The 21,710-nt window shown below is 37.7% G+C and overlaps 2 protein-coding genes and 1 long non-coding RNA gene across 9 annotated transcripts; 2 read left to right on the forward strand and 1 right to left on the reverse strand.

Annotated features, from left to right (window-relative positions):
* The first annotated feature begins 2,935 nt into the window (after positions 1-2,935).
* LOC112272673 (uncharacterized) lies at positions 2,936-10,708 on the forward strand. Of its 5 annotated transcripts, none has more exons than XR_016498457.1 (17): positions 2,936-3,765; positions 4,323-4,414; positions 4,661-4,822; positions 5,085-5,463; positions 5,691-5,809; positions 5,971-6,043; positions 6,609-6,844; positions 7,013-7,084; positions 7,552-7,747; positions 8,030-8,227; positions 8,394-8,503; positions 8,683-8,701; positions 8,892-9,032; positions 9,257-9,390; positions 9,587-9,723; positions 9,934-9,993; positions 10,253-10,708. XR_016498457.1 is itself a non-coding variant. In XM_024500662.3 (17 exons), exons 1-17 carry the CDS (start codon positions 3,247-3,249, stop codon positions 10,394-10,396), a joined length of 2,835 nt encoding a protein of 944 aa, XP_024356430.3. In that variant the 5' UTR covers positions 2,941-3,246; the 3' UTR covers positions 10,397-10,708. The 5 variants fall into 5 exon arrangements, 2 of the variants coding, with proteins under 2 accessions (XP_024356430.3, XP_090100698.1); XR_016498455.1 differs by having other exon boundaries at positions 2,937-3,765; positions 9,247-9,390; XR_016498456.1 differs by having other exon boundaries at positions 2,937-3,765; positions 9,553-9,723.
* A 3,362-nt stretch (positions 10,709-14,070) lies between these two features.
* Positions 14,071-15,597, reverse strand: LOC149987400 (uncharacterized). The gene is made up of 3 exons (XR_016498458.1): positions 15,471-15,597; positions 15,129-15,303; positions 14,071-14,517 (listed from the first exon to the last, which is right to left on the reverse strand). It is a non-coding gene; the product is annotated as an uncharacterized LOC149987400 (long non-coding RNA).
* On the forward strand, positions 15,493-20,613 carry LOC112295917 (endoglucanase 20). Of its 3 annotated transcripts, none has more exons than XM_073528877.2 (9): positions 15,493-15,633; positions 16,725-17,038; positions 17,250-17,462; positions 17,613-17,813; positions 17,958-18,032; positions 18,191-18,343; positions 19,143-19,251; positions 19,335-19,501; positions 19,712-20,613. In XM_073528877.2, exons 2-9 carry the CDS (start codon positions 16,796-16,798, stop codon positions 20,039-20,041), a joined length of 1,491 nt encoding a protein of 496 aa, XP_073384978.1. In that variant the 5' UTR covers positions 15,493-15,633; positions 16,725-16,795; the 3' UTR covers positions 20,042-20,613. The 3 variants fall into 3 exon arrangements, with proteins under 3 accessions (XP_073384978.1, XP_024403720.1, XP_073384977.1); XM_024547952.3 differs by lacking the exon at positions 15,493-15,633 and adding an exon at positions 15,909-16,050; XM_073528876.2 differs by lacking the exon at positions 15,493-15,633 and having other exon boundaries at positions 16,261-17,038.
* The last annotated feature ends 1,097 nt before the right edge of the window (positions 20,614-21,710 follow it).

Raw genomic sequence — 21,710 nt, forward strand, 5'->3', positions numbered from 1 at the left:
ATCTGTAACAAAAATTCCAATTAAAATTTGTTACAGTAGTTATTAAAAGTACATCAATACTTCATGTAAAATTTGGATTTGTTTGGATGGTCCAAACGTGAGATATGAATTATTGAAGTTTAGAAAGAATTTATCTTAAAGATATCTAATTTTTATATAATATTTTTATTACATTTTTGGTAATCTTTGGTACTTAAGGCTTATGTATTGATGTAATTGCTCCTATAGGGATAATTTTATATATAGACTTAGTATTTTTTTTATATAAAAGGTTAGTTGAGTATTTTGTGAGAGCCAAACTCCAATGCTTTCCTAAGGCAAATTCTCTCTATTACAATATGGACAACACAAGACCTTTTGAGTGGGTGATTTGGTATTATTCTCCAATGCCAACATGCCACTTGCTACATCAATCCAAATCTATAAATTGGCATCTTAGTGCCTTGGATTCTTCTACATTTTTGTAATGATTTGTGATACCATATATTGCCTTGAACTTCTGCGACAAGTCTTCCATGTTTTATATGATATCACATATTTGGATCCATCCAATCTTCTATGTTTTGTAATTCAAGGAATTTCATACTGAGCCAAAGAGATTTTTGGATCGACACCAATCACCACCACCACTAGTTGTAATTGATGACTAACAAGAGTATGAAATAGACATCATTTTGAAGCATTGCTACCTTTGATATGGTAGTGGACATCTACAACTTTAATACAAAGTTCTTAGGAAAAGTTATTCCATCTACTATGCAACATAGGAACCTGCACAAAACCTCACTCATTGCCAAGAGACAATTTGGAGATACTATCAAGAGTAATACGATGACATTCCGCATTAGTAGAGAGAGATTAACTGTAACAAGGTATAGATAAGATATTTGTATTGTTGTTATATAAGAATAAATAGTTGAAATCATATTTGAATAGTTATAGAAGTTTCTAGAATTGAGGTTGGGTTAGTGGACAATATAGGATCTACCATGGAATATTTTAGAAAGAACTTAGGATGATTATTTAGATGGGATCCACCATATAACATTCTAAAAAGGATTTAAGATGGCTATCTAAGTAGAACCTATTATAGAACCTTCTAAAAAGAATTTAGGATAATTATTTAAAATGGATCCATTATTAAGAATATTCTAGAAAGTTCTAAGATGGTTTAACAAAGTATAAATAAAATTAGCCAAGGCCTTTTGGACATTTGGTCAAGTATGGCTTTAGATCTTCTTTCTTAATAAAGTTTGGTTTTGTATCTTCTTGTTCAATTCTATTCTGTTCTATTTTCATTTACTTAGTTTTTTCTTTTATGTCCTATTCTGTATAATTTTGTTCAATTTTGTTTTGGTCTATTTTGTCCTACTATGTGATGAGGCTTTATATTGCTATGGATTAGAAGAGTCTTAGATACTTGACATAAATCAGGTCAATTCAACTCAAATTCATTTCAACTGATCATGTTTCAAAAGAGAATTTTAAATAATACTTAAGAAAAAAATCATAATTAAAAATATCTTTAGAATGTCATTTATATAATGTATATTCAATCTATTGAATATTTTCCATTAGATTTTTATTTTGAATATATTTATAAAAGATAATCGCTAAATAATTCAAGATATAAAATTATGTGCTTTCATGGATAAAAATTTAAATAAGTAGATTAGAAAAAAAAATTGATTTTTAAAATTTAAAATTTAAAATTTTTATTGACTAAGTTAAAAAAATAGAAAAATAGAAAATATTTTAAAAAAAATAGAAAAGTTTTATTTTTAAAATATTAAATATATATAAAAAATATTAAAATTATTTACTTATTTATTAAATTGTTCCATCCTATCATGAGAAATAAGGAGAGTTGGGATGAGAGCCAAAAACAAAGAGAATGAGGGTTGGGAAAAAAAGGAGTGAGAAAGAGGGTCATGATTGTAATGATGGTTTTTAGAGATGATTCATTCTTTTTAATGATGGTTACAATAGAATAGATTGATTTAATAAAAAGGTGGATTATTTTAATATTTCTTTATATATATGTATATATAAATTGAAGTGATAAATTTTATTAAATTTTTAATTATAATTTTAGTATAATAATCTTATAATGAATTGATTTTTTAGATTATTGCTTGATACAAATATAAAATTTTAAACCTATTATAAATATTTTTTTTAAAGATATTTAGAATTATGTCACAATATATTGATTAAAAATTTTTTTTATAAGATAATTTTTTTATTACTTTGAAAAATAAGATTCTTAAGCAATCTATAACAAATCCAAAATATTTATTTATTTATTTATGTTAAATTCAAATTCATAAATTTATGAATAGAAAAAAAAAAAATTCTAATATTAACATATGTTTGGAATTCCTAATATTCAAATAAAATCATCATTGCAAATAAATTTTATTCACAAAATAGACGTTTGAGCCAAAACACCAAAGAAATCCAACATACTATCTTGGAATATCTTTGTGCCATCAAAACCAAGATGGGCTTGTTTTTCAATCACAACTCAAAACTCATCTCTCAAATTCCCAGAAAGTTTAAAATTCAAAATATGAGTAAAAAAACTTCAAAACTGGGAAAATACAACAGCTAATACAAAAAGCAAACACACACACATACATTACGACCCGGAACTGATACCCGGACGTCGCACCCTCTTCGTACCCTGTCGATCTGGTGGACTCCACGAAGCGACTACCAGTACCCGGGCCTCAACGACCAGTCATCACAACCCAGGCATCAATGGCTAGACAAAAACCTTGACTCCAATCCGGGTATAGACAGCAGGGCAGAACGACGCGGACATCAAAACGAGGAACGCAGAACCCGGGTACCTAAGTGAGAAAGGCGTCAACTCCAGGGAGCGGATATCGGGCGGGGGTAATGGGATAAACTACCAGCCCAGCAGCACTCGCAGCCAGGCGACGAGCGGGCTCGTCGACGCCACTAAACTCTTTTTGTTATTTTGTGTGTTCGTGCTTTAGTGACTCAAAGCCAGTCCAGCTCAATGCCTGGCCCTCTGCCCTCCCTCTAACTAATTATCTCGCCTGATTTAGTTGCTTTTGCAGCCTGAGATTGATTCACTTCCCTGTGGCTCCGTTGCGTTGCGTTGAGTTGAGTTCGAGTTTGAGGTGGAGGTTGCGTCTACGGCGAAGAGAGTATGTTGAGCCCGTGACGAGGAGGTTGTTTGTTTGCAAGGAGTACAGCAGTGAAGTATTCTTCTTCATGGAGATTGCTGTGTGCGCTTCGCTGCAGGCGACTGTGCGCCCCGCCCGGGCATGGTGCTGCGGAATTGCAGGTCTTCGGGAGGTGCAATTGGTGCGAGTTCGGAAGGAGAGGCGGGGCGACGCGGTGCTTGGAAGACGTGGGAATGGATTGGAGAGGCGGCAACAGCTGTGGATTGGTGGGGTAGCGAGGACGGGATGGGGTTATGGATGGGGAACTGGACATGGTCGGGGAAGGGTGAGGAGTATGGTGGTGGTGGCCACGTCGAGGTCGGCCGAGGGGACGGCTGTGGAGGAAAGAAATGGAAGTGAAGCGGGAATTGGCTGGAGTTTGGAGGAATTGGCGGAGGGGAGAGGGGTTGATGAGCAAGGGAAGAGATTAGTGCACGCATTACGCGAGTCTGCGAGTGTGATTTTGGCCGAGTTGGAGAAGCGGAAGTCGCTCGCTAGCACGTCATGGTTCCCCCCCAATTGGTTCCCTGCGGACAAGAATGCGTGGATGAAGTCTTTGTCTTATCAGGTTCGTGAGGTGAATGGTCATTTTTTCTTGATTGAGTGATTCGGAACCACTTGCAAAAGAAACTTAGTGTCTGTTTTCGTGGCTTGGTGGTATTGGTTACGGCTGGCGCACATGAGCAATTTGTCAATGGGATCATTGCACTTTCTGGATTGATCAGTAGTAATTTCTCAGGTTATCTGGCTGTTGAGGAGGTAGCACAGTTGATTTTCCCATAAATTTTCGATTAGGTTCAGGAACCCTCATCAATTGTTATTGGCAACAAAGCTGTAGCAGCAGATAGTATGATGACGAAACTGAGAATTTGTGCGTGAAGGCGGGTGTTGATGCGGTTCTTTCACCTGCTTATTCAGCGGACTTGTAGATGGAAATTGCGCCTAGAATATTCTCTCTTACTATTCTGGATAGAATATCTGCAATCAACATGGAGATAACGAAACTGTGATCCGTAAGCTGGATTAGGACGTTATTCTTATCTTATGGTTGTAAGAAACTGGGTACGAAACTGCTGAGTGAGTTACTCTGACAAAGTGTTGAAATGCAATTTCTTTCTGTGACAGTCTGCAGTGCACGCACTCCTTAAATCAGTTATCGACATTGCTGCCCAAGGTCAAGTGGGGAATCGAAGTGTCCGTGTGTTTGTAATACGCAGGTTAGTCTTCTTGACAAGCAGATCAAAGTTCAACGTGCGACTACATTATCTGCTGCTCTAATTGTAGTCTGAGAAATCATGTTTGATAATTATTACTCTAAATCCCTCTAGTTACATGATTGTATCTGTTTGGGTGTTGAGGTAGCATACATGATCAAGGAGATCCTCTGAAGTACGTAGTATTTAGGAGAATTCGTGGCTCTTCGTTAGAAACAGTATGTGATGGTTGATGTTGCTTGGGTGCAGGCTACTGGAGGTTTCATCTCCACTAGAAGATTCGATCAGACATGAGTTGTCATCTAGAGATCCTGCTGCTGATGACTGGCTTTGGTTACAACAGCATCCACTTACAGTGTCGAATTTCGTCAGTATTCTGGAAGGCGGAAATCAGTTAAACACTACCTCCACGTATATGCCTTTATACCTATCATTTTTTACTCTTTTATTTAATTTTTTGTTGCAGAAGATTGTGCGATTCAATTACAATTGTAAAATGTGAATTCATTCTGGACCTGCAATGTCCTTATCTCAATGAATCTGTAATGGGTGATTGTATTGAAAATCATGCCTGCTGACGATTTACATGTTCTTCAAAAGACGTAGACTACGCATTCTTATGCTATGTAAGACTATTTTCACCCTAAAATTCTGTATGCTTAATATGTTGTAGAGTTGATGAATCAACCCCATATATTGGGGGTGACGTGGAGCTTTTGAAATTTGCTCTCAGCATGACTTCAGCATTGCTGATGCTGGGTTCCGCTCCAGTTTCGAACCCTTTATTCTCGTCAGCTCTTGTACAGGGGATCTTTGATCTCATGGAGAAGCTACAAGAGAGCATTTCAATGAATCAGGTCTATCAGTTCTGCTGGGATGTCGGATTGAAGCAAGAGTTTTTGGAAAAATTTGGTCATCAAGCAGCAGATGATAATAAATGGCGGGATGCTGCAGAAGGAGAGTTCTGGGTATACCTTGTTCATCAGCTACTTCGGGAAGCTCTTATTAGGGAGGGTGTTAGGTTAAGAATTGAATCTCGAGATTCCATTGAGGTAAGTAGCTTTAAGTTTAACTCGGGGTTTCAAACCACTGATTACTTTAGCCTTCAACATCCACTTTGATTTCATCTTTTAGTTGAGTATGTTTGGGCACATCATGGGTAGGAAGTTCGCTAGCTTCAAACGAGATGCGTTTCCTGTAACTGCTAGGAAGTATTCATGGACACTTCAGCCTCTTGCACATACTTGTGTTTTATTCGACACTTGGGTGGTTTCTACAGATACTTGAAAAAGATTTAGCAGTCTTCGGCTTTTTTGCCGTCTTAGGAAGAAGGACTCGTGCGTATTTGGCATCTAAAGGTGTTAGTGTCTCAGAGGAATCTCTCGAAAATCTACTTAGGTGAGTGTATGAAGAAGCCATCACCAACTCGAATGGTTTGAATATTGAATGATTATGCTTGAAAATCATCTCTAAGCTTACATCGGTTTCTTAACTCACCAAGAATGTTTTTGGTCTTTCCGATGAGTACTGGTGTTGCTAAGGAATGACATTTGAGTCAGATATTTGGAAGGTGGAAGCGTTCTTTTCTATCCCCAATTGGCGAAAATACCTGTCTACCAACTCTTTATTGAGGTTAGTACCCTACAGTGATGCCTCTGTTGTTGAAGGTTCATCAGTTAAACCATTGTATGCAATTCTGTTTGAAACTTGCTATAAGCTTTACTTGCTGAAGCAATCCTTTTTTTCAGGTTTCAAGGTTGAGGCACTGATCTACCTCTTTTTGCTTGTCAGAATCGAAATTATCTCTGAACGTGTTCAGTTTGGTGTCTTTTATTTTCACTTCAATTTCAAAGTAATTGCATTGGATGTCTTGCGGATGAGATTGTAAAGTCAACTGAAGTTGTGGGAAGCAAGAGTATAGATTCTATCTTAATTGCAACATGGCATGTCTGAATACTTTTCTAGACCTAATTTCTCCACAACCAAATTTCTTAGACAACGGAAGAGGGCAAGAACGTTTGATTATTTTTTTGTTTTAATGTTTTTTTATATTGTTGAATGTGACTTTGGTTACACTTATATGTGTCATGTAGCGTGGTTGTTGCAATTGTGCACTAGTGCATGATACAATAGCATTTAATAGAAATAGGCTACAAGAACAGCGGATGAAATTGAATGAGCGTGCATGTTGATGCAGGTAGTTTGTGAGGAGATGGAGTGGCTTCCGTTTTATCCAGTGAGTGCAACGGCTGTGAGTCTCGACGCTCACGAAGAAGATAGCGAAGTGAAATCTCGAGTGGGAAAAGTGGAGAAGCTGCTCGCAATCGCTGTATCTGCCCAGGTCTGCTCGCTATGGGTTAAGAACTTTGTTGAGCACAATGTGTGGATACGACAACCTGAAGGAACTCGAGCCGCAACATTCCTGTTAAAGAGGTGGCTCTAATTATTTTTTTTCTTTTCTTTTTCTTTTTCTTTTTCATCTGTATAGTACTAAACATTGTTTCTTGTGTTTCAACCACTAAGCTTTCTGTATAATGCTAAACATGGTGTTGGCTGCCATAAAACGTGGATGCACATTTATCATCTTTTCTGTATGTACAGTCAACAACGCTTGGATGAGTGCAATGAAGTCTACGAGCTTGTGAAGCGCAGCGGAAAAGATAACATCTTTTGGTAAGCGTATTGGCATCGTCACAACCCTCCGAACTTTTTGTGTGATACTTGGGAGCAGCCGCGATCCATGGACCGCCCTGGACAAATATACTGCTGATTTGTGGAGTGTTATTTTTGGTTCGATGACCTAATTTGGAATCGCATAGAACTATATATATCGCTAATGAAATGCCACTGAATTTGATTGCTACCCTGTTCCTAGGTTGTAATCCTAAATTTTGGCTTTCGTGGGTGTAGCTTGTTATTTACTGGTCTGACAGCACATTTATCGATTGACTAAATATCAAGTTGTCACTAACATTTCTACGTGTGAAAACCTCTAGATAAACCCTCTTGTTTGAAACCCCACGATAATCACACTGGCATAGCTAGGCCTTAAATCAAACGCAAGAATATTTGAGCATGACATCATCTCGATCTGGGCCTAACAACGAGCATGCCTGCATTATTCTCTGCTCATAAAATAGGAATGGAGCAGCTGAAGCCGGATATATGGATCGATTGATTTATCAGGGCCTGCAAGAGAGAAGTTTAGAGAAGACCATCATCAATGAGGCCGGCAGATTTCGTCCAGATATACGACCTTCAAGTACAAACGAACAGCTTGCAGTAGAGCGGGAAAATTTACAGGAGGTGGAGCAACTATTAAAATCAGTAGACAAGGTGTTTGAACGACTTTGTTTCACTGCTTTCGCTGTGGGGAGCTCATATTGTCGTCATGGCTCCATTGGTTCTGATCAAGTCTGCTTCACCTAAATTGGGCAGTGTTTGATCATCTTTTCTATGTTCTTTTGTTGCTTGGTTCAGTGTGTCTTTTCACGACCCTAAATTTTCTTCTTTTTTGTGTGAGACCACTCCTTTGACCATCACTACCTTGTGCATGATGCAACTGTGTTCATGGTTTTCCCAACGTATTGAAGGTCCTCTGCGGAACGCTTGTTGTAGGAAATGCAAACCGTGAATATTGCCTTGGCGAAATTGGAATTGCTCGTCAAAGAACTGGAGGTTACTAGCTCGGCAGAAAGTGAACGATCTCGCGAAGATCTTGATAAGATCAAGTCATTGAAACAAGATGTCGAAGTTTTTAGGGCTTCTCTTAAGTCGGAAGCGTCTGCCAAGGAAATGAGAATCTTGGAGCTTCAGGTCAGTGGTGTAGCGTGGCGAATAACCGTAGCTATTTCCTCTTTCATTTTATATGGTCTTATTCTGGTTATTTTATCTTGAGTTAAAAATACTTGGTGAGATTCATACTCTTACTATGCTTTGTGCTTATCTGGTTTCACATGGGTGTGTTGGATGGATTCTAAAGGCTGAGCTAGAGATGTTTGCAAGTAGCAAAAGTCAACCTCAGGTCTTAAATTTGCGAGACCGTTATTTGGGGACTACTACAGACGATAGTAGTTTACAGTTTCAAAGAAGGTACATTGATTTGAACCTGCAACGTATTAGTCATGGTATTGCGGTGTGGAGAATTCTCGTTACATGAGCTGCTGTGTTGCACACGTGAATACTCTTTTAGGCTCCAGATCAAGGTACGATTCTATGAAAAGATCCTGGAGGGATTAATTTGGTCTTACAAATGTGGTTGGATGTTCCAGGAGGAGCGAAGTCTCAGAGGTAGCTGACAAATATGAACGTCTTGACCCTGCTCGTGTGTTATACCTGCTGATCCAGATGATGGTCAATTGTTTCATTTCAAGTAATTCATGTATTGCATGTAGAATTGAGGGAAGACACTTTCCTGTTTGTACAATTTCTGGGTCTGGTATGTGAGGACTGTGGTGACTGACTCGACGTGGGAATACAGGACAAGATAAAAGGGGAGGCAATTATTGTAGAAGGAAATGGAGCAGCAAAGAGTGCTAAGACATTTGAGCTGTTGATGACTGAATTGGCTGAGTTAGAGTTTCGAATTCAACAATCTGTTGATCAATCAGCCTCCCTGCGGGTTAGTGTGTTAAATTTACTTACCTTGCTGAACACCCTATGAAGACTTCTCTTGAAAGTCCGGAGATGGAGGGATCAGTATGTCTAAATCAGTAATTAGTTTGTTTTTCTGTTTACTAGAGTGCAATTATGCTCTGTTATTGTGCGTGTTCAGGATACGAAGGTTTCTGAGTTCCTTTTGTGCTACTTGAATCTTGAAACTCATTGTGTTGCAGTCATTGACAGAGGAGGAATGGAATAGGGCATCTGTGTATGATATTACCACAACAACTGCCTTGGCTAGGATAAATGAGAATGTGGATCTTACTGAACATGGTTTCTTCGCCAAATCGATTGAAAAGCTGAAAAGTGCTACTCTCGTAAGCGCTCATTTACCTTACATCAATGTTTCACGGATATCGCTGATTGGGTATCCCTAGTTTATTGAAATTAGTCTTTACAAGGTTGAGAAGAACTAATATCTGTGTAAACCGTTCTCGGCCTTCTGCATCATTGATCCAAGTGTGTTACCTTTTAAACAGGATATATGGAGGGGCTCATGTTTGTTGGGTACAGACGTAGGAGTCTCTTTGGTTCTTCTGAGACGGAAAGTGTTGGGCCAAAATCTTACCAGTCGCGAGAAGAAGATATTGAAACGCACAGTTACTGACATGGTGTCTGTTGTACCCATTGGCTTTCTTATGCTTTTGCCCGTAAGTTGCTGAAGGACCCGGAATTTTCGTTTCTCTTTGTGGATGTCTATCTTTGATCTTTTCATCCTTTATGCTGCTATTTCTTCAATGATTTTTCTGGTACATCTCCTTATCGATAAAACTCCGGTTACCTGTTTGGCGTCAAACCAGCTAGCTAAACCGCAGCTCACGTTTGTGATTATGAAACAAATTTTGGTTGGTTTTGCACAGGTGACTGCTGTTGGACACGCAGCAATACTAGCTGCGATTCAGAAATATGTTCCTGGTTTGGTGAGTGCCACATCTCCTCAATGATCAATGATATATAGAGAATTGGACTTGCACATTGAGTGCACTGTGGATAATTAAGTGAATCATCATGATTTTGGACCTCATTTTTCTATTGAAGTAGAAACCACTTGAAAATGTAACTTCTGTTGTGACATCTCCGAATGAAATTAGGATAGTTTAGGTAAGTCAGCCTACGAATTCTGTTCAACTTCGCACCGTTTTTTCTACAACATTATTAAACATGCGGTTGGAGATGCAGATTCCAAGTGCTTATGGACCTCAGCGATTAGACGTATTGCGCCGACTGGAGCAACTACGAAAAATGGAACCTGAGTCTCCAGAACCAGTAGATCTGTCGTCTTCGAGAAATCTGGATAGCTCTTTGCGCAAGGAAGTGGCATAAAAGACAGACGGATGAACACCAGAATACATTTGGAGTTGTACACGTATTGAGAACTTGCTGCTGCGGCAAGATCCATTTTGTTACCTTGTCATTTTTGTTATTTAAAGACGAAACCCTTCATTTAGATAGTTTAGGTAGCGCTACACCCACCCAATTGTGATTTTTAATTTAGTGTAAAGTGGCCAAACTCTTGCCTGTGTAACATCAAAGTGTACATGATTCAACAGAAGAAACTACTCAGGGTAAATGTTCCCTTCGGGCGAAACGGATAGCTCTGGTGTTATCTTCTACCATGCTATTCTTCTGTGCTTCTACACCTGTAAAGACTTAATCTTTGAATGAGTTGCTTATTAATGCCTACACGCAGAGTTCGATTCAGAATACTCTGTCCTGTTGCAATAACAACTGGAGTATTCGCGTTTGTTGTCACTTGCAGCGGTGGTCTCAACCCAATCAAGGGCTATGGGAAGAGAGAGAGGTTACAAAAACCCAGTTCTGAACCATCGATTGAGTAATGTAATATCGTTACACACAAGCACTTGTTGATGCATTCGCAGGTTCTGGTTCAATGAGAGATGCGCAGACCTCAGTTTCTAGGAGGCCCACTTGATAAGGGGGATTGTTGTTGCCCCGAAATCTGTATGTAACACAGTTATGATAAACATCGAGCAGATCAGGACATCAGCAAGTGTCGGGAAGCTTGTAGTTTCGACCACCTGCTACAAGGAAGAACATTCGTGCTTTCATGGTGAAAATTCTCGTATGCCCAAGCAGGTACTCCACCTCCGAAGAAGCAACCGAATGCCTCCATCACACAAACAATGCTGTGAATTGCAAGAGATTTGTGTGCACTGGGTCTGATGCCAAGCGCGAAGTGATCAGATTGTTTTTCCTACGATGCTTGTCCAGACCATGATGTGCTGATGTTAAAAAGTGGTATCGATATAGTTGGGTTATCGATTCACTAGCTGTTGATGAATATTACGCCAAAAGTTGCAGGTTCTGGACACTGTAAACGCCGAAGTAGAATTGGATTGTAGAGGAGGTGCGTTGATCTGATATGTACCAGTTTTGTTTCATTTTGGAAACAGAATATCACCATTTTAATCGTATGAAAACTGTTTTGAATTATCACGTTGTTTTGTGATAAGTTATATTTCATCAGCATGAGTTATATCTAAATGTAGTTTTATTTACTTACTATTACTATTATATGTGAAATTGAAATTTATTATTAAATGAAGTTGCAGTGTTGTAAGGCTGGGCGCTTTCACTGAAAAACTAAATAATTTGATCATTTTCTTTGTTACTGAATATTCTTTTTCAAACAAAAATAATCACACATAATTTTTTATTTTATTTTATTAAAAACGCAAGAAAAAAATCAAAAAATTGAATTGAATGAGTTTTTTTAAAGTTATTACAAGTGGAACATAGAATATTTTGTAGAAAAATACACAAAAATTCTATTAGGTTTATTAATAATAAATTTTTAGAATTAATTAAATCATGCTTCTTGATTCATATAAAAAATTGGTAAAAATTTATAATTTTTCGATAAATCAGTTTAGTACAATTAGAAAATTAATGCTTGTACTATTAAAATACAATTTTTTTAGTTGTTCTGATTGATAAATTTATAATTTAGTAGAGTTTTTTTATATTTTAAAAAAATAATACTTAAATGTAAATTCAAGCAATAAAAATTGTTTTAGAAAAAAGCTTCATTAGAAAGATCTGTATAAATTTTTATGACAAAAACTTCTTGACTATTTTTTAATTATATGGTTTTAATGTCTTACATGATAAGTTGCTAGAAGTGTGAATAACAATTTTTTAGTCTTATATGTAATTTATAGATGGAGAATTGAGGCCATTTTAACTGTCTATTATTATTTTATTGTCTTATTTATATTGTAGCTTCTGAGATTATTTTTTATTTTTTATTTTTTAAAAATCTCAGCATAACAAGATAGTTAACTCAAAATCTCCACCATTTTTAATTCTGGTTATAAACTCTATATAATTCAAGTCGAAATCATCTATTTATAATAAAACATGTCAAATTTTGTATTTAAAAAATAAACAAAAGCAAACTAAATATTAATAAAATTTAAAACTTATTAAAAGGGTGACGGCCTGAAAAATCTTAGGGTTAGTTTCTGGTCTCAGAGGTAGTGACAACATTCACAGAAATTAGTGCTTCTGTAGCTCGAACTGAGGTTCCGTTCCATGACACCACACTGATTAAAAAACACTACACAAATTCCTTTAACATAACTCACAACACACAAATTCTAAAAGTGTCAGTCGCAGACCCAGACTAAAACCGTCATAACGACAAGCTCCAGAATATATATATATATATATATATATATATAGATACTTACATATCTATACTACAAAGATATCTCAAAGCAACAAGAATTCACCAACGGACCTCCGTACCCACAAACTCACAAACATCCCGTCGCCAAAAAATGCAGTGTCGACCATTCCTCTACAAAGAGAGAACCCACAAAGGGAGGGGGGGGGGGGGGGGGGGGGGTTCGATAACGGACACAGTCACAAACCAACAGTGCCTGAAAAACAAACCAACAGTGCCTGAAAAGACAAACACCACGAGTTTCACAAAATAACCCTGAAGCAGAACATGAATGAGTCTTCTTCGAACATGAGTTCAGCTTCAAAGATCGCCACCTGCTCGCCCCGACACAAATCGGGGAAGTGGGTGGGGGTGGGGGTGTGGGCAAGGGAGGGCAGACGGAGATCTTTGAGGTTGAACTTGTGCTCAATCGCATTTCATAACACTATCATTCCTAACCCAATAACAACTGCAGCTCGAATTCGGCCATCACGGCTTCGTTCGGGGATGGAAATACACACACAGCGTCGTTGAATTTGGTACGTTCCAGCTTCTTCTTGTAGCAAAATAATCCGCTCGGCGATTTTAGGGTAATTGGGTGGTCGCAGTAACGCCCCACCTTCGCAGCAGTTTCAATGAAACGGCGTCGCCGCGTCGATCGTTTTCTACAATCGACGCGCTCGCAGGGGCGACAATTCGCACGACGCCCCAAACCCTCGACTTGACTTCGTGGTCACGGTCTGTTCATCCAAAACTCGGTTTTCATCCATTTTCTTCTCATCCATCGAAGTCAAGACAAGGTTTGAGTCAAAGTCGCGAATGGGAGGAACTGTCCTCGAACTTGCTCGTGGAGAGGATGGATGAAGATGTTTGTTGAAGACGATTATCTAAATTGAGACTTTGGATAGTTCTAAAAAACTATAATAGTTATAATAGTTATAATAGTTAATTATTTTCTTCAAGATAATATACATATTTTCTATAAAAATGAAAGACTAATATAATTTATTTTATTATTTTTTACCATTGAATATCTTGTGGTGCAATTCACTATTCATTATTTTGATATAGGTAATGGTAATAGGTGATAGGTAATAATATAGGTAATGGTAATAGGTAATAGGTAATAATATAGGTAATGATATAGGAGATGGTAATAGGTTATAGTAAATTAATATTCTTAATGAAGTTTCCTTTTCTTTTCATTTTTCATTTTTTTACCTTCAAAATACACTGTAATTTTTTTTTAAAGGTAATTTATAAATTTTGCAACAATGGCATGATTTTGGGACAAAGTTATAGATGGTGGTGAGATAATAAATAATAGGCTCATGCTACAAGCACATCTCAAATTGCTATAAGCATATCTATTATGTTTATATTCACAAATGTTTATACATACACCCTAGGCCTAGGCCTTTGATTGGCTACCCTAGATCCCTTTTCATTGCCTTGGCACAAGTCCCAATCCCTTCCTTTCCTTTTTTGTTCTTATATTGGAACAAGGAAGAGGAGGTACAGAGCAGCCAATCAAAGGCCTTAGGTGTGTGCATACCAATTTGAGGTGTGCATGTAGTGTGAGCTTAAATAATTAAATCTTATGACATAGATAATAGTAAATTAATGAAAATCTAAATTTTTAAGAGATGCCATATAAAGACACCATTATTTTTATTTTGAAGCAATGACTTTGTCATACTAAACAAAATCTTCCAAAATTCTTGTAAACTTGTTATATACACATGTTTGCCAATTCCTAAAATGTAAAACACACAATATACATATTATTTTAATTCTATATTCTATGGAATAATCATGAATAAAAATAAAAATAAAACTTAATATGTGTGTATATATATATATATATATATATATCAGAATAAATTAAATGTAAAATTAAAAAATAATTATTATAAAGTTATGGATTAACTTGTTAAATAATAATTAAAATGTTAATTTACATGCATTATTATGTTTGCACACATCCATGCACAAATTTTGGGCTTGGAATGGGATGTCTGACTCGGTGGGTACAGTTTTGTGCACTTCTGGTGTCTTCAGTGATGCCACAAATGGGACGGATCTATGTTTGGAGCTTCGATACAATGGTGGAACTAGATCTTTGACACCGATTATTGTTGCATGTAATTGAGGTTTTAATGAACTGTACCATTCCGCTTTGAATCCAGAAAGCCCCAAACCGACTGTCTGATACACAAGCTCACCAACCTACGAATTGCAGCTTCCAAATGCTTGAACAACTGGTGCATTCGTGCAAACTATGTGCAGAACGCGAGGGCTTACGGAATTGCAGATGGACAACTATTACGGTGTCGGTGATGGATGATGTGGTGGTGAAGGATTTACCGCAATTGTGTGTTGGGTTGTGACCAATACGCCGTTTGAAAAAAGCCTTTTGCAGAGTGTTTCTCTCTCTCGTGGATGAGGTCTATGTTTCACCCATCTTGCCGATTTGCGTTCCTGGCCATAGTTTTCGTCCAGGCCTGTGATCAGCAGAGGGGTACTTGGTTTCTCTTGCAGCCTTGATGGCACAAGAGAATTCACCGGAACCAAAATGTTAGCCAGTCGGCAATAAACATGATCACAACATGTGACATTCTCTCTTGAAAAGATCAGCAACTCTTGTGACGTCGTAATGTGTTTGGTGAAGTTTCAATATGTGTGGTTCAGTGATGCATCTGAACATACTTGTGCTGGTTCGCTATCCTCATTTGAATTGTTCCTCGATTCCAACTATTATCGCTCAATCGTGAGTCGCATCAACGTGGCGACTTCATGTTGGACCAGTTTCATGCATAAGCTGGCTATTTGGAGCACTCGTGGAGTTTATAGAGTTCAACGTAAATAGAAGGTACAGCAGGATGGAACTTAACTGCATACACTCATACTGGGAACTTGGCAAATTTTCTGAGAAGTAACTGACTTTGAATCGTAATGGCTAAAAAAACTGTGAGCATTCTCTGAAACTGTTTTGAACACATTGGTGCTATTTGTTTTACATTGGGAAGTTACACAGTTACGGTGATACACCGCGTGATTCAGCACACCATCACGGAACCGTTACAATGATTCGGTGGGGGGGATTATACAATCACATAACTCTCTCGTTGCGTTCTTTATAGGGTTCTCGTTTTGTTTCAGCGGCGATCTTAATGGAATCGGGTTCTTGCGGCACATATTATTTTGGATTTAATCACTCCGCTCTCGCAATCCAAATGCTGTTTCCGCCAAACACAAAAGCTCACGTCTCCATGGACCACAAATAAAAGTAAATCATTGCATTACATACCAACGCTGCCTCGTCGTCTTCAACCCCAGTTTCTTCTTCGTCTTTGGCAACTCAGGTTGTGTTGTGGAATGTTTTCCCGAGTTGCAACTGGGGCACCAGAAGTCATCAGAATTTTTTGCGTGCTTTGAGGAGGCAAACAACGGTCATGCGTGAAACTCGAAATCGTTGTCTCAAGGAGGTTTAATTATCGCAATTATGATGAGTGAAGTGATGGAAGAGACATTGATAAATAATTACCTCTGTATAACGCCTCTTTTGAGGAATTTATACAGTTCGATAAACGGGATCAAAGATCACAATATATTGCAGGGATCCTAAATCATAGACGAGTGACCACAAACATTTCATCAGAAGATGGTTGCGATTTTAGCCATTTTGACAAATTCACAATTTCTTCAGAATTGGCGCTCCATGTGTTTGCCAGAACTGTAGTTCACTTCCACATAAATTCCAACTATGACTACTGCTAGATTTCATGTACTTACAAAGGAAGGTTGATCTCCCTGAAGAATATCAAAGGTCACAAAGGCGCACATCGAGAGTCGTCCAGCAACTAACATGACAACCCAGTGAGTCAAGTGTCTGCAATAACATCCAGTGTCCCACTTCTCACAGACCTCCACGGGTTCTGCATAATCATGTTATGTGTGCAGCTATGCCTCAATACAGCCAATGCAGTTAAAAGCCAAGTCCTGAGCAGCACGGAATCAGCCAATCTCGAAGTATGGAGAAGCGATTTGGATGCTACAATGTCAACAGGTCGCACTCCGTCTTCAGCATGATCTTGCAGTTACTTTTTCCTGGTGCTGTGCTTCTGATGCAAGCACAAGGACGAGAATTCGACTACAGGGAAGCGTTGGAGAAGTCTCTCCTGTTCTACGAAGGACAGCGATCTGGGAAGTTGCCTGAAACTCAGCGCATGAATTGGCGGGGCGACTCTGCCCTTGTGGACGGTAATGCCTCCCAAGTATGAACGCCAGTACCACCATAAAAACGTCGTTTTAATAATCAATCAACGATTGATTCAGTTTGTAATTTTACCCTGGCTAACAATAAAATAGAATTGCGAAGAGCGTGAAATTCAGTCATAGCACTGGCTTCATAGCTCTGAAGGTTAAAAGTCCGTGCGAGGAATTAGGCAAGTTATTTTGAGATTATCACGTTGAATTATTGAGCAGGTGGATTTGAGAGGAGGATACTATGATGCGGGGGACAACGTGAAGTACCAGTTTCCGATGGCATTTACCACTACTTTGCTTTCATGGAGTGTGATGGAGTACGAGAGCGAACTACTCCTTGCCAACCAGTTACAACATGCACACGAAAGCATCAGATGGGCCACAGATTATTTCCTCAAAGCTGTCACAAGTCCAACTCAAATCTGGGTTCAGGCAAGTCCCAATTCTCTTATTGGATGTTGGAACATCTGAGATTGTCATGGCAGAGCAGAAACCACAAAAGAAGTTAACGCAGAAGGGAAATAAATTGCAGTCCTCAGTGAAAAAAAACTTCACGAAGTATGCCTGATTGTGTGTTTGCAGGTTGGAGATCCACACAGCGACCATGAGTGTTGGGAAAGAGCGGAGGATATGGACACACTTCGGTTAACATTGCAGATCAATGAAACCACCCCAGGCACCGAAGTGGCTGCCGAGACAGCAGCTGCTATGGCGGCGAGCTCCATTGTGTTTCGAGCCTCTGATCCTCTCTATGCCGAGAGGCTTCTAGGAACGGCAATGACAGTAAGTTTTCTGACTGTGATTCTTTTGGTTTATAAGAACAATGAATAAACAAAGTATCAAAGAAAATAGTTTAGCTTGCAAATTCATGACGAGGTACCGCTATCTGGTTTCCTTCTCTTTTTGTCTGAGATTTGTTGTGTGCAGGTTTTCGATTTCGCAGACAAGTATCGAGGCACATACCACGGCGCTTGTCCGTTTTACTGCTCATCTGGATACAATGTACAGTATAATCAGTTTATTTATTTGAGTGTGCTATGTGGGGATGTTCATAGAAGCGTATTCACTACTCACCGTTCAATAGAATATGTGCGCTTCAATCAAGGTACATGTGCTTTTGTAGAAAGCATTAAAATATATGATGATAACATGGACCTCAGGATGAGCTTCTATGGGCCGCTGCCTGGTTGTATCAAGCCTCCAATGACACAAAGTTTTTGAAATATGTGGTTGACAACTCCACGCTGAGCCACGAAGTTAGTGAGTTCAGTTGGGACAACAAACATGCTGGAACTCAAATTCTGCTCACAAAGGTATCCATCCATTCGTTACATTAACTTCTAAAAATCCCATTGTCTCTAGTACTAAAAAACCTATGAGCTTAAAAGTTGCCAGAACCCCCCCCCCTTGCATGCTCCCATGTGATCTTTCTGTGTCTCACTGAAAGCGAAAAACTCCTTTCCAATGTATTTAGTATGTAATCTGCTTAACACGATACATCCTGGCTTAAGATGATATATTCGGAGAGTTCATACTAAAAGATCCCAATGTTTAAGCACTTTCCACATGAAACCTGCAGCAAAACTGTTGCTTACAGTGTTAATGGATTTGGATACTGTGCACAATGATGTCTGTCCTGGAAATGTTTCAGATGTGCCGGGATCACTTAATGATAATCTCATGCACAGCTATTCATGCAGCAATATGAGCGAGATACAGATTTTGGTTTACTTTCTGGTTTCGCATTGAGTTCAATGTTCTCTTTGCAGTCTGAACACCATAGTAAGAAAAAATTCTCAGAGAGATTTCCGCACACTTGTGTCACTTCCATGATGGAGTCGGTTGTCATAGAGAATGGTCTCCTCGTCCCATTTACATTGCTACCACATATCCTGATTCAGGAGGTATCCCAAATTTTTGTTAGCAGGCTACACACCAAAAACGCTTGAAAGCTAGTGAATTATACTCCAAAACGAAAAATAGAAGACCCCATTTTAGGCAATGCTGTGAACTTTGTAGAACATAGCATCATATTTGCAGGGGCCGGAAATTATTTGCATATATATATATATATATATATTCGTATAACAATTTGAATGTCTGTGCTGGCAGCTGTATTTGGCAGGAGAAACTTCCCTTGAGCCATATGCAAAGCATGCAGCAGCCTTTGTCTGCCATGTCCTTCCAGCAAACATGTGGAACAAAGTTTCCTACACTCCAGGTGAGGCTACATTTCTTTACAGTGTTTGCAGATCTTGATCCTTCTCCGGTACATGTATGATACATACATTGAAAATTCTGCAGGTGGGTTGCTTTATGTCCGCGTAGGGGCGAATACGCAATATGTGACAGGATCCTCTTTCATAATTGTTGTATTGGCCGACTCCCTTGCAAATTCAAACGGAGCAAAGTTGATGTGTGGCAATGTTTCGTATGCTTCTCAGAACCTGTTGGCACATTCCAAAAACCAGGTGAGTAGTTCCAATGTCTTGTCAACATCCCACTTTACTATCAGTTTACAGAAGAGAAACTTGCTTATCGAAAAAACAGTGAAAATTATCATCAATTTGACCAGTCTTAGTTCAAGGAATCCTGCACTGTAACACCAATCAACGCGCAGAGTTGTTGGTTTTTCTTCTCTGCTTCACATGGAGGTGAATTTTGGCATCATAAACTTGCAGGTTGATTACATTCTGGGTTCAAATCCTTTGAACATGTCTTACATGGCTGGTTTCGGCCCGAAGTATCCGACTCAAGTTCACCAAAGAAGCGCATCCATAATATCCATTCATGAAAGCCCCCTGCACGTCGGTTGTGGGCAGGGCTTTGTGGACTGGTTTCCGAGCGACAATCCCAACCCAAATGTTTTAGTTGGAGCCATTGTGGGAGGCCCTGACATAAACGACAATTTCAAAGATTCGAGGCGGGACTCCTCATGCACTGAACCAACAACTTACATCAACTCTGGATTTGTCGGTCTGCTGGCCCGTTTGTTGAGGGACGGAACCTGAGAAAAAATACTCCAAATTCATGCTGGCCCTACTATGAAAAGGTTTGAAATCCTTGATTAAACAATCAAACAATTCTTACCAGGAATATGCGTGTTAGACATGTTCTTAAAGCGCATTCTTAAGACAAGCTAGATCAATAAAACCGAGAATATAGTCACTGTACAACTTGTTGTTTTAATGAAAATTATCTGTATAATAGAAAGGAAGAAGGGTTTATTGATATTATATAATTAACCTTTCGGCATTTTTCTGACCTCAAATGAACTAGACCTAGTGAGCACCAATACCATGTGTATTTTTGCTTCCCACAAAAAAAAATATTCTCTAGTACAAAGAATTGAGAAGAAGCATGCACTTCCTAGCAAAATATCTTGTAAAGGTTTTTTTCACTATATCTACTAGGTTTAGATGATTGAATAACTTGCCTCTAAATTAGATTAAATTGTAGATATTCAATATGTGCAAGTAAGACATGGCCCTTATACTATTATTGTCCAAAAAAGTTCACTACTAAGACATTATAGCTTGTTTTGTAAATTATATATTACTAAAATTGAGTTTTACAACCATAACATATTTGTACAACAATTTGGCATTTTTGAAGACATGGAATAGGTTTATGCAGCAAAGACCACATATATCATAAAAAGCATTGTAAAAAATATACTAAATTCAATTACACATCTTTGAGATAACACCGTTTTAATATTGCACCAATATCTTATGTAACAAGTCTAGTCATAAATGAGTGATTTGTCATAAGAAGTGTACTTTTTAGCCTCCATGTTATAGAAGACTTGTTCAATCTAGAAGATTAGTTATTTACATATCAACTTGAGATTAAAGAATATCATTGCTATAAGCTACAACATAGAATAATGAGACTAATCTTGAATGAAATCAAATTTATTGCTATCAAGGCTAACAATTAAAATCATTTATATAAAAATAAAATCTATAATGTAACTTTAAGTATAAAATATAAAAAATTAAAAAATATATATAAAAACAATCTAAATAGCATAACCATTATGAAGATAGAGATACTAGAGCCTAATGCTATGAATGATGAATGAAAATTAGAAAAAAAGAGGACTAAAAAGAAATAAAAATAAAAAACAAATTGCATACTTCAATAGTGACAATTCAAATTGTATTTGATAATTCATTTAAGCTATTTTTTGCTTCTTTGGAACTAATAAAATAACATTTTTTTGTGTATAGCTATAAAATTAGAAACTTCTTCTAAAAACTTATTAAGAACATGAATCATAAATAATCAAAATTCCAACTCTCTCTTACATTATTTAATGAGAGTAGATATTTACTTAAGAATATATAATATTAAAACTAGAATGGCTATTTCCAAAGGTAAAAAAACTACAAGCTTCTAAAAAGCTACTCTTTAAGATATTATTAAATTTATCTACATTTATTTATTTATATCCAATTCTTCTATTCAGGTAATTATAAATGTTGATTATATCTATGATATTATATCACGGACATACTCATGTAAGCTAGTAATTACATATACAAATAGGTAGAAGTAAGTAAAAGTAGATAAAAGTAAGTTAATTCTATAGTATTTAATATGGAAGCTTCCTAGAAGCTTCATAGATGCTGCTTTGACTTCATAGGTGTCTTTAATTGACTTTTTGGATTAGAA

The sequence above is a fragment of the Physcomitrium patens genome, chromosome 19 (assembly GCF_059467195.1).
Source record: "Physcomitrium patens ecotype Gransden chromosome 19, ASM5946719v1, whole genome shotgun sequence".
In the NCBI taxonomy this organism is placed as follows: domain Eukaryota; kingdom Viridiplantae; phylum Streptophyta; class Bryopsida; order Funariales; family Funariaceae; genus Physcomitrium; species Physcomitrium patens.